We start from the raw sequence: 16,350 nt of genomic DNA, 5'->3' as shown, positions 1-16,350 counted from the left end.
GTTATTGCATACTACGAAATCGTCTTGTCATCGTAAGAGCAATAGCCTCCGTTATAAACAGTCTTTCTCTTGGTCTGCTCTGTTCTGACAACGGAAAAGTGTAAAAGTTCAACACACAGAGAGAGAGCGAAAATTTCAGTGCGAATTTGATGCGTATACGCTCAAAATATACTCGATATACATACATATATGCATATCTAAGTGTGTGTGCATACGTTCTTATAGATCCGAACTTTGACGCATCTGATAAATTGCGATGTTCGGTTAACGGAACTATTGTAAAAATTTTCCGCACACTTGCTATATACTGATTATAAGTGCGCATATAAATGTATGTTTATGACTGTGTATTCGTTTAAAAAAAATCAAGTTTTTGCGCATTGGTACTTAGAAAGTTACTTTTCTGAGAGTTTTACTCGCGAAACCTATTTTAAAATTGTTAAAAGAAGGTAGCATGCATTGCATGGTTTTTGTATATGTAACAGGCAGAACACATTATCTCTGACCCCATAAATTATATATGTTCTAGTTCAGAATGACGAGCTACGTCGATCTTGCTATGTCTGTTTATCATCATTCTCACAATATCGTATCAAAATAATCTGCTCTTAACAAACTTTCTTGGTTACATATGCGATACCGGATGAAAAAATAAAAACATTCCAAAAAAAAAAAAATAATAATAATGAAAGACTATCAAAAGATGCAATAGCCTTGAGAACATATATAGTCGCACATAAGCAACATTGTTCGCATAGTATATGCCCGGTTTCCATAACAGAAACTACTTTTCGAACGATCGTTCCTAAGGCAGCTAACCATGTTTGTTTATCTAAAAATGAGTTTATCTCAGAAGCTTGACATTTTTAAAGGTTTTTCTCGTATTTGTTTCCGATCATCAATAGCCTGCCTCGTTTTCAATATTCTAATGGAATATTCTATGGCATAACAAGATCGGTTTATGCAGAAGTTATTAAAGAAAACATTGACAAACATATAAATTCCTATGCGTAGCCTTGAAATCCAAAAACAGAATTGTAATTGCGATTGTGTTGTAAATATTTGCTGTTTATTTAGTTATTTTTTTTCCGTTTAAATCCAATTCTTAGTATGGCTGAAAATTACGAGGCAATAAAAGGCAATTCGGCAGCTTGCAAGTGCTAACGAGTTCAACACAGGCAATAAAATACGTATGTATATTTTTTCAAATTTATTTTTATTAATTAATGCTTTATTCATAAAATATGATTAAGTAAAAACGCGTAAGGTGCCACTGAGAGCGCAGCGCGAGCGCCATCTGGTATGGATGGATGAAGTATAAGGGTATCCCCTTGTCGGGCACTCCCGACTGGAGCACTCTTTCTTTTTTACAAGGTATATTTGGGGTGACTCGTATTCCGATGAATGTGAGAAATAGACTGTGGAGCGGCTTTTATAGCAAGTATGTATGTACATATATACTGTTATCTGTCGATATCCCCTTAGCTGTGATCAAAGCTGAATTGCTTTTTGTTTGTTTTGTCAAAATGTTGGTATAACATCTTCGTAGTTCGGGCACTTACCATGATACATATGTTGTATGCATTTAATCTTCTTAAAATCGGTAATCAGCTACGGGCAATGATAAAAAATACAAACGATATAAAATGCTTGGTTTTAAAAATAAAATAAAATAATCTCATCATATGTCACTTGTGTTGGTGCATAACCAGAATGCATTTGGCGGAGGGACGGGAGCCATTTGACCCATTTATATTGTTAATTTGTTAATTGGAATGGAATGGGTAGGACAGAAAATGTTACTGGCCTAGCAAAAAATAGCAAACGCGAAAATAGTTGCGTCGAAAAATGCTAGTGTAAAAGTATTATGTATATTGATATATCGTATATGGAAATTGTATTAATTTGACAAATTTTTTAACATACAAATTCATAGTTTTGCCGGAAAAAGTGTCTTAATAATAAGTTATGGCATTCACAAATTAAAAATGCCCATAGATTCACTAACACATTTACAGTCAAATACGTAACAAACTTTATATTTAAAAACTCTCTATTGCATTGCGGAGCCCTGGGCATGTTGTAGTCCTGTGCATAAATACAACATGATAATACTCAAGGCTTGAACTCGTTCCTCGGACCTAGTTTTTGTGCAGGCCATTGATTTCCATGGCGACTCTGATTCCATTCGGTGTGTGGTCGCCTTTTCAGTATAATTTAGCATCGTGCTGCCCTTCGATTCCGCATCTAGTGCACCCTTCAGTTTTGTTAGCTTCATTAGAAATATTTGCATTTTACTACAAATGAGACTGAATTGAATTAAAAAAAGACTGACCAGTTCATTTATTTTGGTCACTCGCTCGTCGGGGGGGACTTCCGCATAGAGAAGCTTACTGTAACTCTTAGCCAGGCTCATCAGATCCTCGTTTCGGGAATGTTTAATGATTGGTTCAGTGATGAGAGCAACTTGCTCCAAAGTTAATGCTGTAAACTCCGAGGGAAGAGCCTCTAAATGGGGCGTGATCATTGCAAAGGGATTTGGATTTGAATGATGATGTTGCGAGGTTTCTTCTGTTATCGACGACTTTCTAAATCGAGTAGGCGTGTATTTAATTTCAGCTCGGATAGCCTCTGCAAGCAAACTTACCGCGACGGCGTATGCTGCGGACTCGGCGGTAGACTTTTTGAGTTAGCCTGTGAGCTGTTTCCTGAAAGTGAGGAGACTATGCCTGGTATGTCCAGATTGCTGGCTTGTCGCTTTATTCCCTGTGTCAGCATACCCGTTAAACTAGCTCTATGCACGTCCATATTAGGATTGTGCGTTTGCTCAATGCTGCCTTGCGACGAAGTCTCCTCCGTTGTCATAGAGCTTAAAGGTTTGGGCTCCGAAATATCAATATATTCGGCCTGTGTAATTGTAAACTCTGGCTTGTTCACTGTTACTGGAGGGGCAAAGAGTGTGTTTGGTATCGACCCAGAGTAGTCGACTGGACCACAAACGGTGGCGCTCTGGCACTTGGCAATACACTTTTTGTGGCAGCACATGGTACAGTCCTTACACTGCATTGCATCCTTTAGCCAGATTTTCTTGCCACAAAAATCACACTGCGTTGCACGATGAAAATGAGTTCGTATAAAGTTATGGGACTTCGATGCAGCCATTGTACTAGCCACACCAGGAACGGAACAATCGCCACAAATGTTTGAAGATTTCAATGACACAGTCTCTCCGCTGTTTTCATTCTGAACTTTATCGTTTGCAGCTGATTGGCTAAAATATGTACAAAATATATATTATGTAATGCACCTTATGTACAATTAACAAAAATATACCTGGCTGGAGATTGGGACTTGGTAGTACTCTTGACTGTGCTCTCACTCGCAGTAGCATTTGGATTTCCATTCCATAAAAATCCAAACAAAATATCTCCGAAGCACAGGTTGGGATTGAACCCAGATTGAGTGGACAACGGATGTGCTTTACTGTGGATCCAACCAAAATGATAAGAAATTATAAAATCCATTGAGAATTTGTGACATTTCTGGTACTTACACTGGCAAAAGAGTTGGCGGATTTAAAGCTATCTGCTTTAGGGACTGATTCAGGCTGGTCTCGCTGCATTCGACTAATATCTGACCGACCTGTAAGTTGTAATACCCCAACAGTATGCTCTCACCTGCGCACTTCCCAAACACACATACGTTTAGAAAGCGACTCTTAGCATCCAGCTGAAAATTGCACATATCATCCATGCGTATAAGAGGGCTGAAGGTGCAATCGATAGTCGAGTGTTGATAGAAATAGTTGACTTCATCGAGTGACTTGTCGCTCACACTAGATACCTTATCATCATTCGGGCAGGGCATTTTTGAAGGAGTGTCGTCTAATTTGGATTTGTCTTTGTCCTTTTGACTGTCACCGCTTTCTCGACTGATGGTCTTCTTGATGGCTTTTGCAATTATGTTTGATTTTTTTGGGGAGTTCGTTAGAGTAGCACCCAGACTAGACTCAGTGTTGCGACCAGCCTTCACTTGTAAATGCTTGGGAATCATCTCGGGGTCGTCAGCGTCATGTTTAAGAGCTACAGGAATGTCGCACAAATCGTCATATTTCTCTAGATCCTCCAGAATGGCATAGTTACGTATGATTCCGGGAATGATACGCTCGATGCGCAGGTAGCAGACTGTGGACTGTAGGTTCTTCACAACCTTCGCAATTTGTTGAATAGTTGTTACCTGTTTGCCCTCAATAGAAACAAGTGCATCACCAGACAAAAGATTAGCCTTGCAGGCTGGCGTGTTCGGCAGAATAGACTCGATCTTCACCACCTGACTGCTACTTTGCTTAAACACAATACCTATCTGTTGATTCTTGGCCTTGTGTATAACCACATCCATGGAGATTAACACGTGTCGGTTATCTTTCTGATGTGCCTCAATGAAAGGCACTGGCGCCAGCGTTATAGTACAGTATATGCTGCTGGTGCCCGGCCAGGCCATCAGCCGTGACAACTCTGCCACACGTACGGTTAGATCGCCATTGGGCTGTATGTCACAGTCACTTGTCTCTTCCTCCGCCGCCCAATGGAAGAAGGGTTTGTAACGCAGCTTATAGTTGGGTAGGGTATGTTTGCGGCGTACTGCTTTGCGTATTTGATTTGATATAAGATTCGTTATGTTAGATTGCATTTGGCGACCTTGGTATTTTGACTCGATAACTAAGTTAAGTTCCGGGTCACCTAAAAAGCTGAGGGACCAGTGAGTGTATGGCCTCCGAGTAAACTGTAGACGTGCCATGCCAGACAGTTGTGTTACTAATATAGAAAATCAAATTTATCAAATTTACATACAGAGACTCAGTAACTGCTGCTTGTATACAATTACCTTTTAGCATTATGGAACCCTTTTTGCCCAGTACCATATCCGCATCAATCGATGTCGAGAAGTTTCCGATATAGTTAATATCCAGTAACAAGTCTAAGTTCTCAATGCGCTGTTCTGCGTCGTCAAGTTGGACGTTATGCACCGAAAGCGATCTGATGTTTGGAAACTGATCTCCCAGCTCAAGTTCCCTAATCTACAAAAGAATTTCATTAGAATTCCATATTGTTTAATGACATAAGCTTATTGACTGCACCGTTAGCTTGTCCAACAATTTGCCTGTTGTGGTTTTTGTAATCAGTTCATCCAGTTCAATGGAAAGCTTTCGATAAAACCATTTTCGCACACGATTCGAGTTTTTAAACTCATGGAACAAGAACTGCATAACAAAATTCAATGATATTAACGTCGACGAGCCCTGATCGCTTTTCTGATGTATCTCGAAGTTTCCACCTTCGTTTTGTGCCGTGTTCAGATTACGGGCGGTTTGTTTGATGTTCTAAAAGGGAAACATTGTTTAGCTCTTATTTCCGCATAAATACATACATACATTATGGAAACACGATTCAGAATCAACTTACCAGGGGTAAGGTGTATCTGGCATTCATCTTTTTTTGTTCCTCGCTCTCATCAGGTAAATTTGAAAATTTTATAAAAAGCAAATACTGAAGCAATATCATAATTACTCCGCCGATTAGCAGGAATATTAAACAGAGCAACAACACATTAGAAAAGGGTATCTCCATACTGGGACTATCGTATTTTACGTCTGTTTATTAAGTTGCAGAAACTTTCTGCCGAGTAAATATTTATTTTTTTAGCTTATTAAGTGCGCTTATCAATGAACTTGCAGTCTTTTTTAATTACGACTAGATATTTGCATGTACATATAAGATTTTCGACTACATCAGACATCGTCAATGCATTGACCTTTTGACAATATGACTTAAAATGCTAGCTAACCACTTCGTCCATTTGAACATTGACGTTTTTCACTTTGATATTGATATGTTCTTGTCAAATTCTTGTCCCACAATAAAGTGAATCTCGATGGTTTCTTAGTGTAATACTGAATGCGCTTATACAAAATCAATACTCTTACTTCCTACCGCGCATGACAGTTAGTCAGCTGGTTTTTATATTGTTATGAAGATTCTAAGCCAAAGCTACCATATTCCAAATACTTCGTAACAAGCCTCACAGCTGATGAGACTTGCTGGGATGCAAATGGCTTACTAAAATGTGCGTGGGCCTCGTCATAATGACACGTAGTATTTGATTTAGAAATATGTAATTTACGGGGTTAAATAGTAATAGAACCAAGGTCTTCTCACATTTTAATAAACGATTGTAAAATAGTCACGCAAAGCACGAGGTAATGAATAAAAAAGATATTTAGGCAAGATATTAAAAAAAATTTAGAAAAATTTATATTTAACGGGCTTAAAAGTGATTTTTAAACTAATATGAAAAAATATTTAGAATTCCATTATAAGCTATTTGATTTTTTCTTTTGCATCCGATCATCATAGGATTTTCTTACCTACATTACAATCTTTGCTCTTGAGAATTACAAAAGTTCAAAGGCATAAAAAATCATTGATTTCTTATCGATTTCACGGAACGTATAAGAAATAAAAATAGTTTATTACGCTCAATATGGGAGCGCTACACGGCTTACCGTAAGGACAAATGGTTAGCCTAGATATTTCATGCTGGCAACAGGAAAGAAGATGGAGGTAAAATGATTCGAAGGGCGTGATTACGGCAAGTCAGTCACAATTCAATAGAGATGATAGAAGTGTTATATTGACAATAGAATGTCGAGACGCTAAAAAAGAAATCAAAATGATGTGTGGTGAATGTTAGAAATTGCCTCATGAAGGATAAGGCCCACTTATAACTCACTTAAACAAATAAAATGTAATGCCTAATGCGTCGGTTCCAGTTAGATACAATTTGTAGGTGCAACCGCAGCTGATAATAAGTGGAATTGGGCTTTGTGACAACAACTTGTTTGATATTCTTAAGATCATATCAGCTACTTGCTGTAGCTCCAAAACGAACTCCAAAATAGATCTCGTACGAACGGCCACACAGGTAAGAATTAGATTGCTCAAAACCTTTAGACAAGAGGAATGAAGCGCAACATTGGGGCTCATAATGAGAAAATGTTGCGTTATTGCGTAAAATTAGTAATTTTCTGGCATTCATTTAGTTTAGTTTTTTTTTTTATTATGTAATTCCTTTACTTTGTGTAAAATAAGAAAGTATTAATAGGTTTTATTAACAAATTTGTTGAAGGCAGGTATTTATGTTATATGTTTGTGTATATCTTGTATATAAATTACAAGTCGTTTTCATAATTAATAATTATTAAATTTACTTCAGTTATCATTTACTCTAGCTTTTCTTAATATTATATTTAATATTTAAACTGCATTATTACTTAGTGTACTCAGTTAAGATAATTTATATATGTAGGTATATGTATTATAATGCATTTTTTTTTTTTTACCATTTTACATAATATCTCTCTTATTTAGCTTATTTTTGCTTTCATTTGGTTGCACTTTGCTTGTAAAAAATTAAGAGCTGATAAGAATTAGATTTCTCATGTGACTTCCAATCCAGACTGTTAATAAACCACCCAAATTTGCAATTATAATAAAAATAACCGCTTCATAACATCTTAATACATCGAACCCATCAGATGAGCAACAACACTTGAAAACAAGAGTGCTCTAGTCGAAAGTATCCCTGTACCCACCGTCGAGCTACCGAAATATACGTCCGAATATCCTTTATTACCCACAAACATCAAACATAGATACACTCACACACAAACACTTACACTCACACATAAGCACTTACACTCACACACAAGCACATACAAGCATATACGCTGTAGGCTGCATGCTTTATGCAGCGTTTGTGTTTCTTTTTCTTCCAAAAGCTCCACACGAGGCACAATTTTTGAGTGAAAGGGATATATTCTTAATCTGTGTATACTACACAAGGACATACAAAATTTGTAATCTCTCTAGATTTTCCGAGATATGGAATTGGGGGGAGATACAAAATAAACAGATTAACTCGCTCTGCATTAAATATACGATAATATTCTTCGAAATGGATTTATACAAAGGGATAGACTCAAAAACAAACGAACATGGATAAATCAATGAAATGGTTCTCTCACCCAAAAAAAAATCAAAGTAAATATGAATACTTATTTTAATATACCAAACGCCTAGATGGACTGACATCGCCTTCCTGATAAGGAATTCGGTGAAGAAGCTACCCCCTACCTATTACATACACTTGCACAAAACTATATATTCATTTTCAATGGGTACAGGATATAAAAACGAATTGGAAAATTCATATTCTGTATAATGTATACAATTAGATTGACTATTCTATATGTACTGGAACTTGGAAGAACAAACCGAACACAAGGATGTCAAATATGCATGTTAAGTTATTTAAGTACTAATTGGTTTTTCGCATGACAAGAAGGGGCATGGACGTTGCTCTTATGGTGGGCAACCAACTACAAGATGAATGAATCGGAGACCTTAAAAGCGACTCTTACATACTTAAGAAATTTCTATTGAGATCTGGATTGACAAAGCCTTGCTTATGAGAAGATTATCCCAACAATAGGCGTCTCTCATACACTTATAAAAGAGTTCACAGCTGGCAAATAAGCGGCTAAAAAAAAGTTTACAAACTAGGCCAATAGTAAATTGCTTAAAACATAAGAAAAAAGGTCCAGGGACAAAACAAATTTCAAATTTTTTACAATTTCTTTTATAGTTATTAATTTTGTACTTAATAGGTCGATTTTATATTTTTATTTCTTTATTTTTTCTTATTTTTGTTTTTTTTTTTTGGCAATTAGGTGACTGCAAATATTCGCAGGTTGATTTAATTGTACTAATGTTATTATAAAGCCGTTAGCGAGCGAACTGTGAATTCGGATGCCCATGTACATACATACAAACATACATTGTAGATACTATGGTGTGAATATTAAATCACAAATCGACGTTATACATATTCAACTTATAAAGAAAAAATTAGCAATAAATAATAACTTTGGGAGGTGTGTTGTGTTTCAATAGTAGTTGAATATTAAAGGCACACATTATATGCCATTTATTACTTTTCTAACATAACATTTTGTTTTTAGTAAATTTGGGTTCACTTAGCTTTGACTCTTAAGACTTGTTAAACACGATTGTATATGTCATGTATACATTCATGTGCGTAGATAATATATTTACATCAGTATGTATGTATATATGCACATTTGACATGTACTTAGCTGCGTTGAGTTTAAAAGATTGATGTAAGTATCGAATATTGTGTTTGATAATGTAAAAGTAGTATTCAACTAGCCTAAATACAAACTATATAAATATGTATCGTATGTACTATTTAAAGTCAATCCTTTAGTTGGTGTTTGCTTTCATACGCTTGATACTTTATATATTGCGTAAATTCGCATTAATGCTCAGCGGTTTTAATTTTAACTTAAATTATGGATTCATTTTTTATTTAAATTACAATATTTGTGCGCTCTTCAATATTCCCTCGTTCAACATCTACATATTCACAGATTTAACTATCTAAACGCTTACTGGTTTTGATTTGGAATGTCACTAGTGTTTATATATGTAAATGTGTTCTACATGCGTTTTACATTTTTCACCAGGCTGCTTCTTTATCTGTTGCTATGGTTATCTTAGGGAAAATCTATTGTCAGACTCGCTCAAAAATGTATCTATGTATGTATGTCATGGCTGTCTATATGGTTCAATATATAAATACCTATATACCTATCCATGCATATCGTTTATGTGTGTATGTAAGTATACGGCTGCATGTACATATATGCAATGTTACAAAGCGCAACAATTGGATTAAATCAAGCTTAAATATGAGGCCTTATAACAGAAATCAACCACGGAAACATACGGGAAACCCTCTACCCAATTTGAACAGATATAGAAAATTTCGTATATCCTACGCCAACAGAATAACAAATATACATACATATGTACAATAGCATACATACATAAATATGAGAGTGCAATTTCTGTATGCAATAAAGGAAGACAACAAAAATGCATTCAAATAATTATTTTCGACCAGCAACATAATTATAAATACCTATGCACATCGAACTGAAAATGGCTAAATTTTAGTATACTCTAATACCAATGGATCTTAAGACACTTACATGCACGCAAGAATTGAAACTCCATCAAAATCACGCACACACACACACACACGCGCACACACGCACATACACACATACATACACATACATACTTAACAATGCTTACAACATAGTATGTACTTAAAACAGTTTTTCTCGCATGCACTTTTCTTCTTCTTAAATATCCGCACTAATGTACACAATTCATCCGTATGGGCTCGAAATGAGTTCTATTTCTGCTAGTATAATCGTAGTCGTAGATAAATACATTACATAAAAAATTTGATATCTACAATAATATTTGATAATATGCACAATCGTATAATAATAAAGATAGTTCTGCATTTAAATGTACATAATTGAATTATTAACTTTAAATATAAACAAGACAAAAACGCTTGCAAATGGATTACAGATTTATCGAGTTATGCATGTAAATATGTATTAAATAACTTACAATGTATGCGTGCACCTACACATATATATATATACATATATATATATGTATGAATATATATATATACATATAGATACTAGCTACTTAGAACTATGTATGTCTACACATATTCGAAATATTTTTAGGTCTTACATACAATGCGTTTCACATATTTTATGACAGAGTCTAATCTATTTGCTTTTTTGTTTTCTAAGTTCTTGTTTCGGGCTCTTATATTTAAGCGGGTTCGGAATTTAAAGTGTATGATACGAATGTTGCTGGTCTTCTGGTGTAAGTTTCTCATAATCTTGATTAGAGCTATGTTGGCAATAAGTAGGCGCGATAAAATCGGCAGATAACGCAAATCTATCATTTAAAGTGGCGGTATTATAATTTATATCGTTATCTGAGTAAACCTTTTGTATAGCGACTGATGTTGTTTGATTACTTGGTGTCATTGGTATTGCATTTGTTGCTTTGCTTAATTTCCTGCTTACTAGTATATCCGATAGGGGCGATGTTGTTCTTGTTTCTGGCAATGACAGTACTATGCGGGCTGGTATTGCCGATGCTGAAGCATCGCAATGTGAGTACTCGTAGCTTGTGTCTGGCTGTCCTGTTAAGAATTGTTGCGATTGCGGCTGTCGATTTGGGTTTAAAGCATACGCTTGTGAGCTGCCTTGAGCTAATTGAATATCGAATGCTGTTGCACTTGCTTCTAATGTTGTTGTGGTGGTAGTATATTGATTTATTTTGTTTCGTATCGTATCAAAATTGTGATCTAAGTTTGGTGCTGATAACGATGACCATTTGGCCTGATGCTATACCCAGATCTGTTCCTTTGGATTACGCGATCGCAATCAAAGCCTTTGCTAGCACCAATCCTCCTCATCCGAATCGGAGTGTCGAGTATTAAGTCCGCTCTTTGGCTTAAATCCATTAAGAACTGGAGATGGCAGTACACGACCCGTTCGGCCCATAGCCAACGCTTGTTCAAATGACAACGGTGCTATATATTCCAGTCTGCGAGAAATATTCATTTTATTTCAAATATGTTTTCAAAATTACATAATATTACCTTTCTCTTTCCACTTCCCGCTCACGTTCCCGTTCACGTTCGTACAACTCACGTTCCCGGTCTCGATACTCATAGCGCAGGTCATACTCGTGCAATCGATCTCGATCTCTAAAGCGGTCGCGATCACGATCACGTTCTCTACTACTATAATACACTTCTCTTGGATCCCGCAGTAGGTCGCGGTGATGTGGCAGCGAGTGAACACTGTGGGGTGTTGAGTGGTGCGTCTAAAAGTATTTGAAGTTTAAAATGCATTAATGTAAATCTAGATATGTGCAACATGCTGATTGATGGGTATCAACGCAGAGTCTAAGCCGTAGCAGCTAGAAAGCTGTACTTTTCAACCAATCGGATTTAATTGAATTTTTCAAAGCAATCGATTCGTATTTTGCTAATTTTGCAAATTCAACACCAATCACGGAAAATAGGTGAAACTGGAAGGTTCATTTGCTGTTTAATAAAATATTTTTCCATCCGGTTAGTTATTAACCGAATTTAAAGAGTTCCGCATTCGCAATTCCTGACAAACCCGGACAATAAATGCTAGTAATACACATTTGAGCTACAATAAGTGATTTTACGTACGTGGGTTGGACTCGCATTCAGCTTTGGAAAATTAATGTTGGTTGGCTTAAGCTGAAGGGTCGACGGTTTGCTTGGAGTCGGTGGTAGGCGTCGTCCAATGCCAGCACGACGAGAGGCCAACGTTGGGTAGCTATGCTGTACATGCGGGCCACCTATTGTAAACATTGGACACAAAAAAATCAGTAAGGCTTGTGTGGCTCATCAGTAATTTGCTAAACAAGTTAACAGTTTGAAGTTATGAGTTAAGCATAAGGACAATATTCGGAAACCATACATATATAGAATGCAATTTTATGTTGTGCGTTCAGTTTTTATATAAGGCATACAACTTTTAAGTAATATTCGAACTTAATATTAAATATTACTCCAATTGCCAATATTACATTGACACTATGAAAACTGAACATTGCTATATATAATATACAACATATATATATATATAAATATATGTTTATATATATATGTATATATTATGTATTTTATATATTTTATCTATTTATATATATATATCGAATATCCAACGTACAGTTAATAACATAAGATCCAATTATTATTTTGGCATCAAGGTGCACAGTTACTTAGATGATTCATTGTAAAACGTAATTAATTGTGGTAGCATGCATGACTGTGAGCTATACATACAAGTTTAATGAGTATATAAGTAGTTTATTCCAAATGGTATAGAGACAGAAAGAATGAAACTAGAAAAAAACGTAACAGTGCAAAATATGAAAGATATACATATAACAACATTGGTTATACACCCAACCGATTCCAGAATGATAACCATAAGCCCATTTAGTTAATTTTTTTTGCGTCTGCAAGTGGAAATAACGAAAATAAAAATCTACCCACAGTTTAAATTCGAAATGAGGGCAATGATAATATGATAATGAGGAATAGAGTCCCATATAGCTGACGTCCAAATATTGTTGGACTCTTCGATTTAGTTTTTGCATTGACAGGTGTTCATCGATGTAAAATTATCATAAAGGAGAAGCACATAGATTCTTGGTCAGTAATTTGGGCATAGAATGAATTATAGGTTTATATATATATATATAATTGACTAATAATGCGTATATAACGAGCACTGCCCTGATACATAATATATATGCACGAGTCAAAGAGGATCACACAATCATAGGAGACTATGTGTTTGCTTAAAAACCGTCATCAAGTTCACTCTTACTAAAAATGTTAAGTCAATTCTGATAATTTGTTTGTCCATGCAGTCTTAGATAGGTCCCTAATGAGCCCCTTTTTCGACTGATATGCGAAATAATTTGTAAATTATAGTCTTAAAGTTGTGCTGTATGCATATAATATCTTACAACCGTTTAGTGAAAGTTTTTGTTGCCAAATTCTTTCCGTGTAGTTTTTGATGAGGATGAATGTTTGTACATAGTATATTTAGGTAAGTGTATGGGCACTAGAGATATGAAATGAACGCTGCTAATAAGAATATTTGAGTACGAGTACAAGTACATAAATACATACATAAGTATTTTTCAATGTGAAACGCTAACAAAACTGAGAACTGTGTAGTTATGATTGGTAAGTAGAATAGAAAACTATTTGATAATTGAAAGCTTATAATGGAACGTCTCATGGCATGACAATACATGTACATGTTAAGCATTTTAGCAGCTGTGTACGAGTAAGCATGTCTGATATTTATATCTGATGGTTTGTAAAAGTAGAAATGTTTGAAGAAATTTGTGTAGAAGAAAGTACTAGCATATATAGAAAACATGTTTTTGGTATTGATTTTCTTATTGATTTTGATTGTTATAGTGTGTTTGATTTTGATTTTGATTTTGATTGAATTGTCAGCTTTAGTTAACATGTGCTAAAGATGTACCCATATCAATCCCATAACCAAGTCTGTCTCGTTCACGCATCTCCTGAAGTCGAGCGGGACTCGGCGATCGTGATCTTTGACATAAACTTGTTGTCCCATATGTGGGATAAGGCAGTTGAGTGCGTTTACTGCGAGACAAATGACCACCATAACGAGAAGGCGAGGGCGAACGGGCCGGACTTGTCGATGCTGACCATGAACCTATATTGTACATATAACAACAATAACAAAGAAAAACAACAATAATTAAGGATGTCGGGGCACAACAGTTTACGTATTGTAAGATTCTTGTTAAATTTGCTATAATTTGAATTTTTTTTTTTAATATTGAAATTTCATTTTTTTTTTTCTTTTTGGAATAACAAAGGAAAATAATTATATGAAAATATAAAAATTATAAAATTAAATCGAAACGAATAATGAATAAAAGTCATCTTTAAATGCTAATTAACTGTAGACATATAATCATAAATGTATTGTATGTAACTAGGATACTACAACATTTTTAGATAAAACTTCGGTCAAACCGAATTGTAATGTATGCACTTTATATATAACATTAGCGTTTGTGGAATGCCATTGATTTTTTTCATATATTGTTCATAAATATTTGACATTTTCTATTCACTTGACGCGATATTTTACAAGCGAAAAGCTTCTTATTATTTTTTGTTGTCATTTCCAAACACAGTGAAGGCGTTTAGTTTTAGATGAATTTTCGGTAACTACATGAAAATATATAAAAAATATATCAATACATGTATGCATTTCCTATGCATTTGAATTATGTGTATATCATTCAACAATAATTTGATTGTTGCAACTTTACGTTGCGAATTTGTCCTCCACCTACATATACATACATACATGTGTGTAAGACGACGATTTGTCTCATATATTAGTTGTTATATCCACACATTGTGCATTGGCTAATAATGTTTGTGAAGGTTTCAGAACATACTTGATATATGACATTAAATTAATTTAATTTAAAAAAAGGAATCGTTTATATAAATCTTATGCTTTTTGGCAATGTGCAGCAATGGCTCATTCGCCTGTCTTTGACTCTGGTCCGTCCCTTTCTCTTCTTTTTCAATTATTTCACACGAAATATCGTTTCGCATGGTGCTTTCATACGTCAGCGCGAATTGAGACAATAATTGCCTGTTTTATGTCAATACATTGTCAAACTTAAAGAAGCCCTCCGTTAAAATTTCACAGGTGCTTTTATTTTTCTCATTTCGCGTCAAGTGGATATAGACCTTAGAAATATATTGTAATTTTACAAAAAAATATTCAAGCCATTATTAAAACGCATTTCTAAGCTTGGCTGACATTTTTCTGTAGTGGGAACAAGAATAATGTAATAGAGCGTTAAGAAAAAATAAAAAATTCTTAGCGGCCAGCTCACATAAATTTTTAAGTGCATCAAATACATACATTATAGTACATACATAGAAATACAAAAACAATAGTTTTGGATAAATACCTCTTGGATACCGTTGATGACTATTGCTATGCCTAGGATGTCGAGTCTCCTTGACCATCTCTACAACATTAGATACGGTATCGGAGAACCCGATATCATGATGTATGTATTGATGGCCGCGTCGTCTAGGACTTGGCGATCTGGCCAAAGGAGAACCGTTGTGTCTGTGATGGAACAAGATGCAATTGTTAAGTAAATAGGTAGTATGGACATTGGGCTTTTAGTAATATTAGTCATTAGAAGCGAAGTATCATTTTTTGATACACAATCAGACAAAGACAAGAGTATTTAAATATTACCTCAAGCTAGGCGAATGCCGATGGCCATTTATATACGAATGTCCAGGATGTAAATGGCCAGCATCGGGACCAGTCAGCGATTCTTGTGATGGATGTCTCGACGAATCTTGTAGATCCAGCATCTAGTCAAGAGAGTTAGATACTCAAGTTAGTGTTTTAGTAGAATAAAAATGAATGACATCATTTGTAATCAGCCGCAGCATGTTTACTTGAGCTGTCAAACAATTAACTAAGAAATGTTCATATTTGAATACGCTCTATAGCCTATAGGCATTAAAATGTGATTAGAGGTTATTGTGTTTCGCAGGCTGACGGCTTTCAAATGAATTCATTCATTTTTTTTTTTTAAGTTTAGTTGGTTTACAATAAAAGCTACAAATGTTACCAATGCTCCATATTGGAGCGAAGGGAATATATACGTATAAACAAAAGCAACAAAAGAAATATAAATACATATATATAGATACTTATATATATATATATATATG

The 16,350-nt window shown here is 35.2% G+C and overlaps 2 protein-coding genes across 22 annotated transcripts in view; both read right to left on the bottom strand.

Annotated features, from left to right (window-relative positions):
* Positions 1–1,852: 1,852 nt before the first annotated feature.
* Pdzd8 (PDZ domain containing 8) lies at positions 1,853–5,967 on the bottom strand. Of its 2 annotated transcripts, XM_015170911.3 has the most exons (9): positions 5,463–5,967; positions 5,138–5,380; positions 4,885–5,077; positions 4,143–4,814; positions 3,554–4,082; positions 3,334–3,483; positions 2,648–3,271; positions 2,336–2,588; positions 1,853–2,272 (listed from the first exon to the last, which is right to left on the bottom strand). In XM_015170911.3, exons 1-9 carry the CDS (start codon positions 5,625–5,627, stop codon positions 2,054–2,056), a joined length of 3,048 nt encoding a protein of 1,015 aa, XP_015026397.1. In that variant the 5' UTR covers positions 5,628–5,967; the 3' UTR covers positions 1,853–2,053. The 2 variants fall into 2 exon arrangements, with proteins under 2 accessions (XP_015026397.1, XP_002055531.1); XM_002055495.4 differs by having other exon boundaries at positions 3,554–4,814.
* A 4,687-nt stretch (positions 5,968–10,654) lies between these two features.
* The window catches only part of cac (calcium voltage-gated channel subunit cacophony), a 67,318-nt gene continuing 61,622 nt past the window's right edge, over positions 10,655–16,350 (bottom strand). For 18 of the 20 annotated variants that reach the window (XM_070210026.1, XM_070210031.1, XM_032440341.2 and 15 more), the window contains 2 exons: positions 15,863–15,984; positions 15,367–15,727 (listed from right to left, as the gene is read on the bottom strand). In XM_070210026.1, coding sequence (XP_070066127.1) covers positions 15,382–15,727; positions 15,863–15,984 — 468 coding nt within the window. In that variant the 3' untranslated portion in view covers positions 15,367–15,381. Of the gene's footprint in view, positions 11,571–11,625; positions 11,853–12,210; positions 12,363–14,074; positions 14,276–15,366; positions 15,728–15,862; positions 15,985–16,350 lie in introns of those variants that run through there. The other 2 variants (XM_070210066.1, XM_032440355.2) reach the window with 1 other exon arrangement.

The sequence above is a fragment of the Drosophila virilis genome, chromosome X (genome assembly GCF_030788295.1).
Source record: "Drosophila virilis strain 15010-1051.87 chromosome X, Dvir_AGI_RSII-ME, whole genome shotgun sequence".
NCBI lineage: Eukaryota > Metazoa > Arthropoda > Insecta > Diptera > Drosophilidae > Drosophila > Drosophila virilis.
This window is presented reverse-complemented; position numbering and strand designations above follow the sequence as displayed.